Source organism: Python bivittatus, unplaced genomic scaffold (assembly GCF_059951505.1).
Source record: "Python bivittatus isolate LINGU-HERP-01145 unplaced genomic scaffold, Pbiv_v1 ctg000610_np1212, whole genome shotgun sequence".
NCBI classification, from domain to species: domain Eukaryota; kingdom Metazoa; phylum Chordata; class Lepidosauria; order Squamata; family Pythonidae; genus Python; species Python bivittatus.
The window spans coordinates 49,819,899-49,837,373 of NW_028277088.1; the positions used below are offsets into that span (position 1 = coordinate 49,819,899).

General features: G+C 36.1%; 1 protein-coding gene across 3 annotated transcripts in view; it reads right to left on the reverse strand.

Annotated features, from left to right (window-relative positions):
- ELMO1 (engulfment and cell motility 1) overlaps nucleotides 1-17,475 on the reverse strand; it is a 294,812-nt gene that overhangs the window by 109,965 nt on the left and 167,372 nt on the right. For all 3 annotated transcript variants that reach the window (XM_088149982.1, XM_088149983.1, XM_088149984.1), the window contains one exon: nucleotides 16,017-16,125. In XM_088149982.1, coding sequence (XP_088006108.1) covers nucleotides 16,017-16,125 — 109 coding nt within the window. The remainder of the gene's footprint in view (nucleotides 1-16,016; nucleotides 16,126-17,475) is intronic.

Below are 17,475 nucleotides of genomic sequence, written 5' to 3' on the forward strand. Positions count from 1 at the left end.
ATGTAATCCTTTAGTTAGTTTATTTATGGTCAATAGCCACATAACGTATTTTATCCTAAGACAACATAAATTTCCCTAAAACCTACATCATAAAATATAATTTAAAGTTCCATGCAATATTACTCAAAGACTACACATTACCATACTGAATTGCAATAGTAATTACAGAATTTGGTAAGATCCCTTGATAACACCATTGACTTATCAGCTAGAAAGAAGAGAACAGAGTCTTTTTCTTCTGAATTTCTATAGTAATTGGACAAAAAAAGCCATAACTAGGTCCTTATTCCAAAATAAACAGAAAAGATAATGAAGAAGAGTATGACTGACTGATTTATCTTTCCTCGGTGAGCAGGGATTGAGACAGAGGGGTACCTTTGAAACTTCATTTTAATAATGCTGATGACAATATGTCAAGCATTTTAACAGGAGTAAAACTCTCTTGTGCCTTAGGCATGAGATGCCAAAAAAGGTCTGCTAAATAAACCAGAGCAATACAATTCTGGGGCAGAACTTAAATCTTTCTGTAGATCTAAGTCAAACTATTTCACCATCATCAAGCTCTCTCAAGTTCTGAAAAACTCAGATATTGAGGAGAGATGTTAAATCCAAGTTCTATTTAACCATCAAGAAATGAAATTATTTCTGAGCCCAGATGATCTTTGAAGTAGAGCAGCTTAAGCAAATATTTTAGGCAGCAAAGCCACATGCAAACCTGAATGGAGATTAGGCCAGACTCCATCCTTAGCAGGGAGATGGATATACAATGGACATACCTAGCAAGACCTTTAAGAATTTTGATTGAATTTAAAAAAGGACTTTAATATGGGATTTATGGACCTTCATACCATAAATCAGATAGCCCAAGACTTTTGACCTATAGGTTTTAATAGCTGCTGGCATATGCTTATTGCCTTTGAAACCCACAAAAGGCAAAACAGCATGTGACTCTTGGTAAATTTAATTCTTACCTGTTCTTTCCAAGATACTGACACAGAAAAAGAATAATTTGCCACTTATTTTCTAGCATTTATGGCTCATAATGTGTGTTCTCGAGAACACAGTGTCTTTATGTTTTATCATGATTGATGACAAGATAATTTTCCATAAAGCAAGGGGCAAGTTCCCTGAGGAATCTTCTCAAGCCTACTTGGGATGTAGAGGGAATGGATGAAACATCTGCATTCAGTAGAACTGAAACAGGTTCATTGGCTACTAGGGTGGTGGTAGTGGTGGTGGAACTTTACAAGGCTCCCAACAATGAATAAATATAAGCACTTAAAAGAACAGGTGTCTGAATGTAGCCTTGTTCACCCCTTTCTGCATAAGTATAAGGAAGGTGTCTAGAGCTTCCCCTTGAAAGCCACAATATACCTGTATCGTTCTCATGAAGATTTATAATTAAAGAAAGGACATGTTGGTCAATGGAAGAAGTTAGCTGTTTCTCCCATAGCTCGTTTCTGGATATTGACTCACTACAGAAAGGCAAGATGCAGTTTTCTCCAAGGGTGGGTAGCTTTTAACATTTTTTGGCTAAATGCTGGAGGATTTAGACTTGATCTGCTTTCTCTAAAGCTGATTTATTCCTTCACTAAAATGTTATGCTGCAATATCCAGTCCAGAGAAACCAAAGAAATTGTGGAAGTTGTTAAGAATGAAAAAGAAGAGACTGAAAATACCAAGAAATAGAAGAAAAAAAACTGGATGTCAGAAGAAATGGTAGAAATTGCCCAGAAGAAAAGAGAAGCCAAAGCCAAGAAAGACAAAGATTTCAAGAAGCAATTTAACAAAGTATTTCAGAGAGGCATAAGAAGAAACAAGAAGCAATATCAAAACAACATCAATAAAGATATTGAAGATGGAAATAGAAACGGAAAACAAGGGCAGTTTTTCAAATGATCTCATAAGTAGATTCCAACCTCAAATTGGCATGTTAAGGATAACAACGCACAAATCAAAGAAGATCTAACAAAGATGGAAGGAGTATACTGAAATTCTGTACAGTAGAAATGTCAACATTCAAGATACTTACAAAACATTCCTTATTTACAAGAACCTCTAGTACTAGAAGATTAAGTTAAATCAGCTCTCCAGTCATTGCTACAAGAACTGATGGAATATTTACAGAAATATGGAAACCAACAGAAGAGTCAGTAAAGGTTCTAACCAAGCTATAGCAACAAATCTGGAGAATGACTCAGTTGCAAACAGATTGGAAGAGGTCAGTCTACATACCAATGCCAAGGAAAGGAGACTTAACAGAGTATGCAGCTATTGTACAGTATCCTTCACTTTATAAGTTAGTCCTACATGCAAAGAAAGATGCCAGATGTTCAAAATGGATTTAGAAAAGGTCAAGGAACAAGTAACATTATTACTGATGCGTGATAAATAATTGAGAAAGCTAAAGAATATCAAAAACAAGTCAATATAGGCCTTTGATTGTGTAGATCATGTCAAGCTGTGGAATGGGCTTATGAAAATGGGAATCCCAGACCATCTCATTGTCCTCATGCAAAACCATACACAGGTCAGGAAGCCGCAGTCCAGATGGAAGATAGTACAATGAACTGACTTCAGGGCAACAAGGAAGTAAGACAAGGCTGTATACTCTCTCCTTATATATTCAACCTATAGGCTGAATATATATTGAGATAAACTGGATTGGAAGATGAGTGTGGTTTTAAGACTAGATCAATAACCTGCTCTATTCTGATGACATTACTTTGATAACTGAAAATGCAAATGACTTGCAAGTTCTAGAAATGAAAGTCAAGAAGCATAGTGAAAAAAATAAAATTAAAAGATTAAATAGAAAGAAGACCAAACTAATGACAATGTGTACAACAACCAGACAATGAAGACATTGAAGTGATGGACAGTATCAACAGTATCAACAATAATGGAACCAAAAGACAAGAAATATGCTGCAGACCAGCACTTGGTAGGATAGCAATGAAAACTTCACTGTCTAAAGTTCCAAAGGTCAGAATCATGCAAACAATGATTTCCCCTGCAATACTTTACGGAGCTGAAAGTTAGACTCTGAAAAAACAGGACAGAAAGAGTATTGACTTTCTGTCTTGACTTTTTGAACTTTTGTTTCATGTTAAAAAAGATTCCTGAGAATACCATGGATAGCCAAGAAAACAAACAACTGAATCATAGAACAAATCAATCCAGAGTTCTCACTCAAGGTACAAATGATTAGGCTGAAATTATCATATTTTGGACACATTAGCTTTGTTAAGTACTCTACAATGTTGGAAAAGGTGAAAGGAAAGAGAAGAGGATGACCAACAGCAAGGTGGATAGACTCAATCAAAGTGAATTGGATGGATGCGTCACTGGAGACCTGAAGGGCCAGGATGGGGACAGATAATCCTGTAAATGTCTGTCTGTTGTTGTTGTTGTTCAGTCGTTGTGTCTGACTCTTCATGACCCCATGAACCATATTGTGCCAGACCTTCCTGTCCTTCACTGCCTCCCTGAGTTTGCTCAGTTTCATGCTCATTGCTTCAGTGATGCTATCTAACCATCTCATCCTCTGCCGTCCTCTTCTCCTTTTGCCTTCAATCTTTCCCAGCATTAGGGTCTTTTCCAAAGAGTCCTCTCTTCGCATTAGGTGACCAAAGTATCTGAGCTTGAGCTTCATTATCAATCCTTCCAATGAGCAATCTATGTGGTTGCTAAGAATTGACATTGACGATGGCATGTAATCAATTGAATCAAAGAAACTCTTGGAATCAGATTCCAGAATTGGGACTCTTGGAACCTGAAGTATGCAATCAATATAATTTACCCAGTGTTGGGGCCCACCAGTCAGTATTGGTCTGCAGTAATTCCTATCATTATGTGAAATATTAAACATCTGGAATTCTTTCACATACAGATATAGCATGATATCTGAAGGCCTAACCTAATAATATACTTACTCAATCTAATAATTTATTTTTCACTATCAAATTCACATAATGCTTTTCAATTGCTTATTAATATGAAAATATTAGATACAGGTAGCCCTCACTTAACAACGGTAATTGGGAGGAACAACTCTGTCACTAAGCAATGCAGTTGTAAAGTGCGACATCACATGACTGCACTGACTTACAACAGTAGTTCCGGTTGTAATTGTTAAGTGAATCCCTCATGGTCATTAAGCGCAACATCATGTGATCACCATTTGCAACCTTCTGCTGGCTTTCCCGTTGATTTTTGCTTGTCAGAAGTCAGCAGTAAAGGTCACAAATGGCAATCACGTGACCGCAGAATGCTGCAACTGTCATAATTGTGAGCCAATTGCCAAGCACCCAAATCATGATCATGTGACCACAGGGATGCTGCAATGGCCACAACTATGAGGACTGGTCATTAGTCTCCTGGTTCAGTGTCATCATAACTTTGAACAGTTGCTAAATGAGTGGTTGTTAACCGAGGACTACCTGTATATAATTGAATCTACTTGGTTTCCATAATTCCTGACAATTTCACCTCAGGTTCAATGCAAGAATTGCAGTGGAAGATTATATATTGCTGACACTTGACTCCAGTCAGATTGGCATATACAGTATATATCAAAATTATCCTTCCAAATATTGGAGAGGTTGTCAAAAAAAGAGGGTCATTTTTTCATTTGTGGTGGTTATGCAATGAAGTTATACCCTTTTGGCATAAAACTTTTGGGAGATAAGTACTATTACTAAACAAAGAATTGAATGCTCCCCAGAGTTAGGTTTACCACATTTATTTACAGAACCAAATCTCAAGCTTAAAAATAAGGAACTTATTCTATATTTAATTTTAGAAGCTAAAATAGTAATTGCCCAACATTGGAAAGCTCTAGATAAGCAACTGAGATGTGGATTAACAAGGCCTCTTCAATTGCCACATTAGAACAAAATCACAGACAGTTAAAATAATGAGGCATCAGAGGCAGAAACCATAATTCTATCAAATTTGGAAGGATTTTAAGGTTTACCTCAATAGCCATAGACCATAATATGGTAATACTTGTAAATATACAGTATATATGGTAAATTTGTACATGTTCAGTACCTGTCTCTTTACTTACTTTTAGTAGATTTTTTTTTGTATTTTCTGTATTTTTTTTCTCTATACATTTTGGATTTATGTTAATTTAGTTACTTCATTATGTTTGTTAATCATAGTTCAATAAAAAATAGATATAAAATTGAAAATATAGTTAAAATGCTTCTTAAATCATCTACCAGATACTATGCAGCTGACATACTGTTTCAAATTCACTTGTCAGAAACTACAAGAAGATACTAAAACAGAAAGAATATTATAACAGTCTATAAGAATCTAAAAGAAGAGGCAGTAGCATTAGATGGGTGTAGGTGAGCATAAAAAGTTAGTATGTGGAATACCGTATCTACCAAATTACAGAGCACTCTAATATGGCAAAGTAGGTGCTCATTAAGTCTAGTTTATGACACAAGTCATCATCTGATGACTTTTGAGCACTGCTGCACAGAACCTAGCAACATTGTACGTTGTAGCAGGGTTGGTATCTGAAAGCAGCAGGGAGGTGTAGAATTGTCCTGTGTACCCTGGGCATTTATGCAGTAATGGTCAGAGAAGGTTAGTATGAATGTCTCTGTATTACAGGCACTGGAGAAGCACATGCTCTGTTGTTTCTGTATGTCCAGCGTCACGGGGCATTGTCTCTCTGGGTAAGGGATCTTCCTGTATCAGCCTTCAAGGACAGCTGAGGGGAGGGCATGACATCATGCCAGAGTAAAGGCCGTCCAGCGTTTAGATACTTCAAGTTTAGTTAGGTAAACCACAGGCGAGGCAGAATACCTGTTGGATTCACTGGCAATAAAGGTTGGATTATTGCCTAGATCCAATTGGCACTCTGTGTCTGCTACATGCTGTTTAATGAGTGCTTTAGCCTGAACATATCCCATGCTGAGTAGAAGACCTGGAGAGAAGCCCAGGGATGAGATTTTAGTTGCCACTGTCAGTTTCCATGTGGATTGAAAATCATCACTCATAGTTAATGGGGCAAGGCAAGGGGAAGAAAGGACAGTTTGAGCCACTAGTTGAATATGGTCATCCACACTTTAGCTTCCACCTTCATGAAACCTGTCTCTAGTTAGAGAGTGGCATTAGAGACACAATTTGGGACTTGAAGGGTTGATCTTAGAAATTTGGGTTGTATAAGTTCTAATGGTGCAAAATTGGAGAAGGGGTCCAGCTGGGCACCATAAAGAAGTTGTGCTATTGGCTAGGCTTCGAATAATAAGAGTTCCAGGTATATAGTGACCACCTCTTATCTTGAGGAATTTAAGGATGGCAGATGAGCTCCTTTGGCATTTTCAACAACACAGACCCCATGGGCTTTCTTACTGCCGGCAGAATGAAAGACTACCCCCAGGTATCTGAAACAGGAGACCTGCTCTATCTACCCCCCCCATTTAATTTTTTTCTTGACAATTTCTTGATTTTTTTTTCTGAAACAAAGTTGTTCTTATTGTGTTATATTTATCCTGTCTGAGAAAAGCTGAACATACTTTTTAGGTAACAATTGCCTGCTAATAAAACTTACATATTATAATTAATTCCATCCCTATTAGATTCATAGCTAGTGGTAAACCATCTTTTTCCATAAAACTTTTAGCCTGAGCAGAACAGTATTTTTACAACAGAAATCTTGCCAAAGTTGACTTCAGTCATTAAACATACCTCCTCCTTTATCACTCAGTGTAACTATATAATGTTTCAGTGATAGATAATGAAACAGAAAAAGATACTCAATATTCAAAAAGTAAAATGTTTTGCTGTAGAACATTCTTCCCATCCCTGTGCCCCTACCCCTTTTTTTTTCAGGCAGAAATTGGGGTGTGGAAAATTGCTTCCCAATAGCCATTTTGTAACTATAGAGAAATCAAGCCCTGTTTGGAAGCTACCTTCTCTAGCATAGCCTATCTGCATATACTGGGAAAAGAAATTTCACAAGGCCACATTCACAGCTAAAGTAGACATAATATGAATCCATTCAATCTTATCTACAAGGATGGTCTATTATTAGATGTATGAATGTTTGGCATTTAGATAGCATGCTAAACAAGGGGAAGCAGAGAATGATGATTGATGGAGTAGATCTTTAGCTGTATAATTAGTATACTTATTATTTATATGTTCACAGCCAAATGTGCATGTATGCCAAACATCACTGAGCTATTTTAAAAGATGCACATGTACTATCATACCCTGTTAGATATTTTTTGAAGAAAAAATGACAATTCTACTATATATTGTTTAAATACTCCAAATACATGGGTTTGCTGTAATTTACAGCCAAAATTAATTACATTAATACACAGAGCTCAGTGTGGTATTTTGCTATCTATGTTAGTATCGCCAAAGAGCTGAAAGTTACTTTTTTATAACACTTCAAGAGTCTATGTACTGTCGAAGGCTTTCACGGCCGGCATACGATGACTGGTGTGGGTCTTCCGGGCTGTGTGGCCGTGTTCTGGAAGTTTTGTTTCCTAACGTTTCGCCAGCACTTGTGACTGGCATCTTCAGAGTGCAGGAGCACAGACAGGGAGAACTGCTCCTGTCACTTCAAAAGTCTGTTGTTTCCATTTGTGACTTAAACTGATGTAAAAATCCTTGAGAAGGACAAGCAATATATAATTCCTAGGAGCTAATTTTCTTAAGATTCTCATTAGCAACAACTTTTAGACAAAAAAACAAAGTGACAGATGAGACTTCAAAACAGACAGAAACATCAGTGCCCTAGAGTTAAGTATCTTTCCTAATTGCATATTAGTTTCATTGTGAAAGTCTAGTTCTTCCCATTGTTGATTACATTGTTTTTAAAGGAAAAACAACAGAAATACAGCAAGCCTATATGCCCTGTTAAAGTTGTTCATATTTCATAACTAAACACTGTTGTTAAGTTGTTAAATGATTTATTGATAAATGGAAGTAAAGAAAACATCAAGCTTTCTTGAAGATTTTTTTGAAAATGTCAATCACTTTATTGCAATTTTTCCAGCTATCTGGCTGTTCTATCAATTAAATTTTGCCAAATTTGTAGGCTAGACTCCAAAGATCTGAAGTTTGCTTGTCTTTGGACACATCTAAAGTAGGTGCTTGAATTCTAGCATTTAGACTTGCGCGCTGAATGTTCAAGAGACCATGAGCAAGAACAGTTCCATACATTTGGCTGCCAGTGAAAAATAAACCTCATTAATATGAGAATGGAAGTTTTACACATTAATTTATCAGCAAGATGGCAACAAGCTGACAACATTATGTATTTGTTCCCTGCCATTTATAGTTATTTTCCAAATCTAGCAAGCTTTGGTTTAGTATGAACTTAAGTATTCCAATGGATAACAAAAGTAATAAACCAACAAAGTCATTAAAAACAACAGAACAGGCAGAAGGCATTTGTACCAGCTCAAAGATCAGATTTGCTATCTTTCAATAATCCAACTAATGGGATAAACTCAATTAACTCTTTATATACCAAGTTTAACTTGCTTTTTCAAGAAACAGGGAAAATGATAAATGAAAACAATTAAAATGTTCCTAATAATTATTTCATAAATGAATGTTTAGGAATATATGGAAATCAAACAAAAAGAATGTTGCAAATAGTGATGAATATTATTAAGGGACATGGAAAAATAGAACAAGAATTATTAAATCTATTAGTCCCAAATTCTATTTGCTGATCTGGAAGAAATCTGAATACCTAGCTGGTATGGATATAGGATAATACCTTTATCTTTCAATCAGATCATGCCACAATTTTTACAAAGAAGACCTATTTGCTCAAGTGCCAAATTATCTCAATTTAAATGTCTTCTTTCTTTCCTCAGAGAGAACTGGTAAAAACTGTGCTGTCTCTAAGTAGAAGCAGCTGAAATATAAGAAATAATACTCTTGACCAGATGGAGCTCATGTTTTCCTCCTGCTTAAGGTCAAATGACAGGGAACAGATATCAACTGTAATGATGTTGGAATATCTCCAAGCAGCAGCAGAACAGAGGTGCTTGTTAAAGTGTTGTAAAAGCCTGCCACATGTGATATAGAGGGAAATCATCTCAAGAAGAAGTAAAAGTTCCATACTAATGGCAGTTTTGAGGACTGCCCAATCACTTTAAAAAGTTAGTGCTCTCAACTTCTGGGGAAGAGATGGCGATGGCTCTGCTAAAAGCAGAGCTAATGACTGCAGCAGAATGAAGACCCAACGAGTAGACCAGCTCCAGTTTAGTTCTGGGAGAGGAGGGAATAAACATCTTGCCAAAACTGCAGTCAGCGCCTTCAAAAGGACACTGGGTTTGTATACTGCCTTTTCTAATCATTTTGGAAATTGCTTGTTAACTGTTTTTCAGTTATTAGGAGCCTTTGTATCAACCAGTTTTACAGCACTGGGTGAGTTTCCTTCAATCCTTAGCAAAAGAAGTTTTGAATACAAGTTTAAGGACTTAATTTTTTTTAAATTTTGGAATAAACAGCAAAAGGGTGATTAGAACTTTGATTCTGCAAAGTTACAAACGGACTAAGGGTCCAGATGGATTTGAAACAAGATTTTGGAATTAATTATAAGAATCCTTCCCATGAGAAAATGCTTTTGTTTTGAATTCTCTTAATTCTCTTAATTTTGAATTCTCTTAAAAAAACATGATAGGATGAGACTTTGAAGGCTGAACACTAGAGGGAACCAAAAGGAACTAAAGATTACAATTAAAGGGGAAGAACACTTAAATTTGGCTTACTAATACAGAATGAAGCAAAATACTTTAATATTGGACACACTGAAGGATATTTTTGAACAATGGACCCAGAAATTAGTTTTAAGAGTGTCTGCCTCTATAGATAGACTGTGTTTAAAAGATATTATGAAAGAGGAACAAGTTTTACATGATAAGATTGAGACTGATCTGAAAATGGATTTAAAAATGACAGGCTACAAGAATGACATGGAAAAAGAAGTTACACTGGACATACAAAAGAAACTGGCTGATGTCTTAATAATTAAAAGGGATATATAAATACAAACCAAGAGAGTGACTTGGATAATTTTTGTATATTGGATTTACAAAAGAGGCTTGTTAAAACTTTGAAAAATTTTGTGAGGGGGGACAAAGAAAAAAATGAAAAGAAATCAAGTTCTAGGATATTGTTTGAAGGGACTAAAGATCAAGATAGTTAGAAGTAAAAGGAAGGAATATAAAGTTGGTTTATTTGATCAAGATTAAAATAGATACATTGTTATCTCTGGTAACTCTTAATGGACTTTTCCTGATCAGGACTGAACAACAACAAGGATTTGTTTATAGATAAGAGAAGGGATATGAGAAGAAGAGATCATTTGTTGAATTTTAAGAGAAGGTGATAAATTACTAAAATTGATTATACTTGTGATGAAGGGGGAAGTCATTTCTTTATATATTTCTTTCTCTTTACTATATTCTTATTTTTTTTTCTTTTCTATTTTTCTATTTTTTAAATTTCTGCACTATTTCTCTTTTTATTCTTTTTTTAGTTTGTATTAGTTTTTATCTTGTTAACTGTAATTTTTAATAAAATTACTATTAAAAAAAAGTTTGTACTCTCCATTGATTCTGATGGCCAAATCGCCAATGGTTTGCTGTTGAATAAAGAAAACATACTTCTGCAACTCTGGAAGGTACAAATCATCTTCCTAAGGTCAGGCTTGAAAAGAATTTGTACCTCTTGTCCGAGACATTTACTCCCACAACTGGTTGTTCCAACTTAATTGCTGACAAGCACTTAAGATAAGTCACAGATGATCAGTTCCATCTAGATGAAAAGGAAAGGGGAGTTACCAACATCAAGTGAATACAATTAGCCACCTCAACCTGTTCTGATAGAAAGCATTTTAGGAAAAGTACATTACTTGGTATGTTGAAGCAAGCAGAAAAGAGACTAATAACCAGCAAGCATCTGGATGTCTCCCCTTCTGCAAAAGGTCAATTCAGATTGTAAATTGTCACTGAACAAAATGATTGCCTGGAGGTGCTGACATCTCAAAATATAACAGCCTCTAATCAGTTTGACTGACACTTAGTGTATTCATGTAATATCTTTATCTCATGGAACATGTGTGGCTGGTTGCCTATAAGTGCTGAAAATTGTTTTATTAAGTATTGTTCTATACCTAATGTTTGAGTTCTACAGGAAACTTAGGCACTGGGAGAGGCAGAGGGAATGATCTTGAGCTATAGGAGGAAGAGGTGCTACCAAGACAATGGTCAGATAAAAGAGGACTGAGTCTGGGATAGGAATGTAATTTGAGTAAATGTCTCAGATAAGACCCTCTCTAGTTCTCACAAAAATAAAGGGATGGAGGGGAGAAGTGCATTCAGACTTGCAAGATTCTGTTACTATAGCTTTATAGTAAAAGTAGTACTAACCTACATGGCATTAGATTCCTAGTCTGATCTACCTTGAAGGGCCGACAGAAAGTTGAGTAATATATGTATGTATGTATGTATGTGCCTCTACAACCTGTCATGACTCTGGGCAGCGTACAAATTTAGACAGTAAAAACAAATATGTACATAAACAAGAAAAAGTTTGAAAAATCAATAACTATCTGATACACCAAAACACCATACAAGGGGTCTGCCACGTACTCTAACCCAAGGTCTGGAGGAAGAACCAGGTTTTAAAGGCTCATTTAAATAGGGCTAGGGTGATGGCCATATGAATCTCAGGGGGAGTGGTGTTCCAGAAGGCAGGCTGTCAGGCCTAGCCCAAGGAAATCCAGGAGACCATACAGAAATTATCCAGCAAGGTTTATTAGCTACAACTCATTTACAAGAATCTTCCCAGACTGAAGCCCAGTTCCCAGGCTCAGTCAGTTCACACCGATGGGATTTCTTAGGGAGGTGCCAATTTCCTCTGCTTATCTCTTCCTCGCTCCTCTGGAGATGAGAGCACATTCTTTACTCCCCTCCCACCATTCCAGTCCATCACACAGGCACCATGACAGAGAAGGCCTGCTTGCTGGTCCCATCAGGTGCTCTTGTCAATGGGACCTGAATCATGCCAATTCTGTCAGAAAGTGTAGGATGGGCAGAAAGTACTAGATATAGGCAGCCCCTCAAATAACCAATCCTATGTGATAAAAGGTTTTATAGGTGATTACCTGCACCTTGAATCAAAAACCACACAGCCTACCCTTCCGCCATATCTCCCTCTCCTTGTCACAACTTTGATGGAACTGTCCCCCAGGCTATGATAACTAGTTATATATACAAGTACTGTCACACACACACCCAACCATGGTAACCTCCCCAGCTTCTCCTGCTCATGGCACTCAGCAGTTTGAGAGTAAACCATTACCATGGGATAGCAATGACCCGTACCCTTCCAAACCAATCACTCCCACCTTCCTTCCACACCCCACCCATTCATCCAAAATACAGTCAAGAGTAGGCCACTCCACCCCAAATCATACCATCCATCAGTAGCAGGAAGATGGAGGAGAAGCTAGGTAGCAGCAATATTGTATTCAGTGTGGTATTCAGTGGCCTAAATAACATAAAGATGGCAAAAAGCCAGGGTGGCTGTGGGGCTTGGCTTGGTAACAACAAGTTCCTCTACCCAACCCCACTCCTGGTTTTCCCTCTACCTCCATGTATCAAGGCCCTAATAGATGGTTATCATTCTTGCTTGAAATAATGCCTTCCCTACGGAGAAAGATCCAGGGCTGGTCTACAGCTGATTATTTCTTTATAAATTTAAAACAGAACTTGTTAAGACACTCTTTGGTTATCATTAGGTGCCAGTGATGCTTCTAAAATTCAAAGTCTTCATTCTGCTACTCATTAGTATGTAGACTAATGAATGCTATTGTGTGCATTCACAGATCAACATTCATGAAGTGGATTAGAATTACATCTTCGGCACATATAATTATGAGATGATCTAAATGCTAGAATGGGGATCAGTGATTTAATCTAACTCCTATGATCATAGCTGACCCTGAATAAAGAAGATGCTCAAAATACAGATATGTATTCCTTTAGGGATCATAAAAGCAATCTGACCTGATATTGTTAAATCAGTTGGACCTACTCATTCTAAATGATGTTATGGAAAACAATCCTCTAGGAGAGTTTACACTCTGGTCTGGATACAAATGGTTGATCGTTGATTATGTTTTGATTTCGTGTAGCCTGGCTAATCATGTTACATGCTGCCAACTGAGCCTCACTCTGATAGTCACAATTTTCCATTGATTCTTGTAGTGTCAGTTTCCAAAAGCCCACTTAAAAGTGGAGATTCTTTACAAGGCTAAAGATTCTTGGACCTGCTCAGACTATTCAGGTATGTGGAATTATCACAGAATACACCCAAATACTGGAAAGTATTTTTACAGGGTACATGTTAATACACTGCCATCTGCTTTGTTAGATGGTAGCTTTAATAGTACTCTTTTTAATGACTGCATTTGCCCTTGTAGCTCTGGAATTGTTGAAAAGATTAGACACATTCTCCTATATTGCATCTTTTATAGAAACAAAATGACTTAATTTTACCTCTCTCTTCCTATCAGATAGGTAGCTGACTCTGTGTGATAGTTAGCAAAGTCTGAATTTATATACCAACATATCACAACTTTGACAGTTCACAATTGTATAACACAAAAACAAAATGTGTATAGCAAATTAAAATTAAATTAAAATCACGTAACAAAACTCTGACAATGTCACAATGCATCCCAAAGCCTATTGTGGGTTTTTAACATGCTGCAATTATTCATTGATAAGGTACTTGTAATCTGTCCCACATGTAACCTGCATGTACATAAGCAACTTATCTTTCCTTTCTCCCTCACCTTTCCCCACTCCCACCCCAACTTAAACCCTACATTAGCCTAGCAATTCTATACATTTGATGAAGTGAGCTGCAACTTCTATGCCTTTTAACAAAAGTTAGTTAGTTAGAAAAGATGCCACTGGACTGATTTTTTTATTTATAGTGATGTATCATCTTTACATTATAAATAGGAAAATGAGGAGACGGGGAGAGATGGGAGGGTAAAAGTGACAACCATATTGTTAAACGTCAGTCCTTAAATTGTGAATATAGTAAAAAAGAAATGCATCACAGAAACTCATAACAAGCTAAAGGATCAGTGGACAAAAGCTACCTTTAAATAAAATATTTAACTGAATAGCAGCAAAATTCATTTTCAGTATTTCAGAACCAGCCTTCCCACAAATTTACATAAGAACTGAATCCACAACATCCAAGATATAGTAAAATGGCAACTATTCTTTACACTATAACAAAGAAGAGGAATCTATGGCTTTCCAGATGTTGTTGATCTCCAATATCCAGAAGCCCAAGACCACCTGGCCAATGGTAAAGGAATGCTAGGAGTTATAGTTTAGCAACATTTGGAAACCCACAAGCTGTTTTCAGACCAACTGGAATAAGTGGGAGTTTTGAAAGCCATGATTCACCTACATCTTCTGTGAATCTCAAGTCAATACGGTATGACCAAGTCGGGATCCAAATAATTATAACCAATTTCAAAGCGTTAATGTTCAGCATGAACACTGTTTTCATTTTTGTTCTATAAATTACCTTCCACACAAAGTTGTTTGTTTTATTTATTACATTATTTACCTTAGAAAGGTAAATTTTAAAAATCCATTCAGTACACTAGTAATGGTGGATTTCTACAGAAAAACCCATTGCAACAGTAAGGCATGTTTTGAAATACTAAATATTTCAGCTGTCAGATATGCCTTTACTCTTGATTGTGACTGATGATTTTAACACTGCAGTTGTTATTGGGGAATACAGCCTTTATTGCCAATTGAAAGAATTATTCTGTGTGTTCTCCTAAGCTGACAGCTCAATTTTGCAAGTCTTGGCATAGTAAATTTTTTGTTCATGGAGCACAGAGGACTTGGTAAGTCAAAATAATATATTTTGCTTGCAAACAAATTTACTCTATAATTATTGTGCAACCCCTCCCCCCCAAAAAAAATCTAGAAAGAGAACTAGATAGGAAAAAAATCTTATGAAATCTACTAAATTTGATAAATATTGCTATTCATAAAAGCTGTTCAAATATATATTGCTATAGTTCTAGAAGAAGCTTAGGCTTGGAAGTGATAAAATTACTATAAGGTTTCCACACATTTGGAGGTAACCACTAAGGATATTTTTTGTGGTCCCAATAGTAAGAAGTAACTTCTGCTTGATACATCAAAATAACAACAGCAAACAGCAAAAGTTTTGACTCCTGGATTCTACTCTCTGTACTTGCAAAGATACAGTGTTCATAAACATACAGACTGATCATGTTTAATATGAGTTGACAAAAGCTAATGAGAATTAAAAGCAGTTTTTAATTTGATGTATTAATTCTGCCTTTCAAGATTTTTGTTAACCATTGTTATTTCTAGGGGTGGAAATAATTTTTTGTGCATTTCAAATTATATAGATAACAATTGAATGAGGCAAGCAATACCACTTTTGCTGGTTCAGATATAATCCACCTGTCATTTGCAAGGTCTTAATTTTCTGCCAGTCAGAATTAACTCTTAGTCTGGTTTCACCAAAACAAAACAAAGAAAAACAACAAAAACACAAAATCACAGTGTTGTCTAATCATGGCTGAGCCCTAGCTTTGGTACTGAGAATATTATGTACTGAGGATCATACCAATACACAACACATCAAGTTATTACATCAAAGATCTTTGTCTTGCAGACTGGAAACCACAAAGAAAACCCAAAATATCATACTTTTATACTTTTATTTAACACTAAACTGAAATTAATATCCATGCAGTTTGGGTATGAAACCTGCATAGATATTTTCACCAAGAAAGAAAAATGACATTTTATGTTTTATTCAATGTACTCGCTGCACAGCTACATAGATAACCAGAAAATTAATGTACAGTTTTAACGCAACTCATACTTTCCCTGCTACTCTACAAAATGCTTGCTCCAACAAAGCAGTGACAGACTTACGTAACTCTCCTACTTTCAAGATATCACACAGCATCTTTGTTAATTCAATGCTACTCCGACCAAATGGACATTCATGCTTATCTTCTCGGCTGCTATTTTCCAATACAATCTGAAATAGAAAAAAAAATATTTAAGGCAGGTATGTTCCTATCCTATCCTATTTTAAGCTATCCCAATTCCAAAGAATTCTGAGCAGCCTATGACATCAACAAAAAGAAAACCAAAAACATAATAGATAGATAGATAGATCAGAACTATATCAACAACAGGAAGATCAAGCCCAAAGTAAGGTCAAACTAGTTCTCAAGTCCTGCCTGTGAATGCTTCCTTAGATCCTGCATTCTTAGAACCTAAAACTGGAAAGATTCTGCCCCAGACTCTGAAAAGCATATTTTTTAAGCAAGGTGGTCCCACTTCGATCATCACTATTCCTAACATTACCTTCTAGAAGAATCCAATAATGCATATAAAAGCATTGGTCTTTTAATCTGGATGGATACAGCAGTAGATGATAACCAAGGGCATTTTCAGATGGATATTGGCTAGATCAAAAACTTTGGCAGCTGTCCAAATCAGTATTAAGGAAAGTTGCCTCTGGTCTTTGGCACAGGATTGCTAGTTTGTGAAACCAATCACTTGAGTTAGAGCAGTATTCCCTCACCACCTGTCCTGTTCCATGTGATAGCAGAACATATGGATTAACCAACAATGGAATGCAAACATCCTGTAGCGTAACAGTTTATCTGTCCAGCATTTATTGTGAAACCTCAATCTGCTGCAGAGACTATTTCAGTATGTTCACTTTCAGTTCATGTTGGGTCTTCCAGTCCTTACAGGGCTATTTCCCTGTAAGATTTGTGTCCCAGAATCCAGGCAATACTCCCTTATAGTTATACAACACTAGAGAAGATAACTACTGTTATTTTTCAGGGATTTTAGACAATAGTCTCCTAAGGAACCTGGGATTTTGAAAACTACCACCCTAATATTTTGAAAGGGTATATAGCCTAAGATGAATTATTTTAAAATGTATTTTTAGAATATACAAAATACAATTTTAATACAGAAATTAAGGATCAAACCTACTTCTGCAGTATATGTTAATAAATTGTTTTTTTAAGAACTGCAGTGATTATATTTGCATGGGGTACCGTCAGAGCTATTAGTTATCCTTGGAGATAAAATCTTATACTGAAAAGGAAAGTTTATTATATAGGTTGTGTGAAAATTTATCTTATGCACAAATTGTACTTTCAATATAGGTGAGAAACAACTCATTTTCACTTGACAGAAATCTTATTACAGCTGAACAAGAACAGATATTTGCTTGTGTCAGCTTTGGACCAAAATCACACTACAATCATACAATAAATAAACAAAGTAAATAAATAAATGACAATGTACAAAACCCAGGACCTAATATAATTTTTTACCAGAAGTTGGACTTTAATTGAAACCT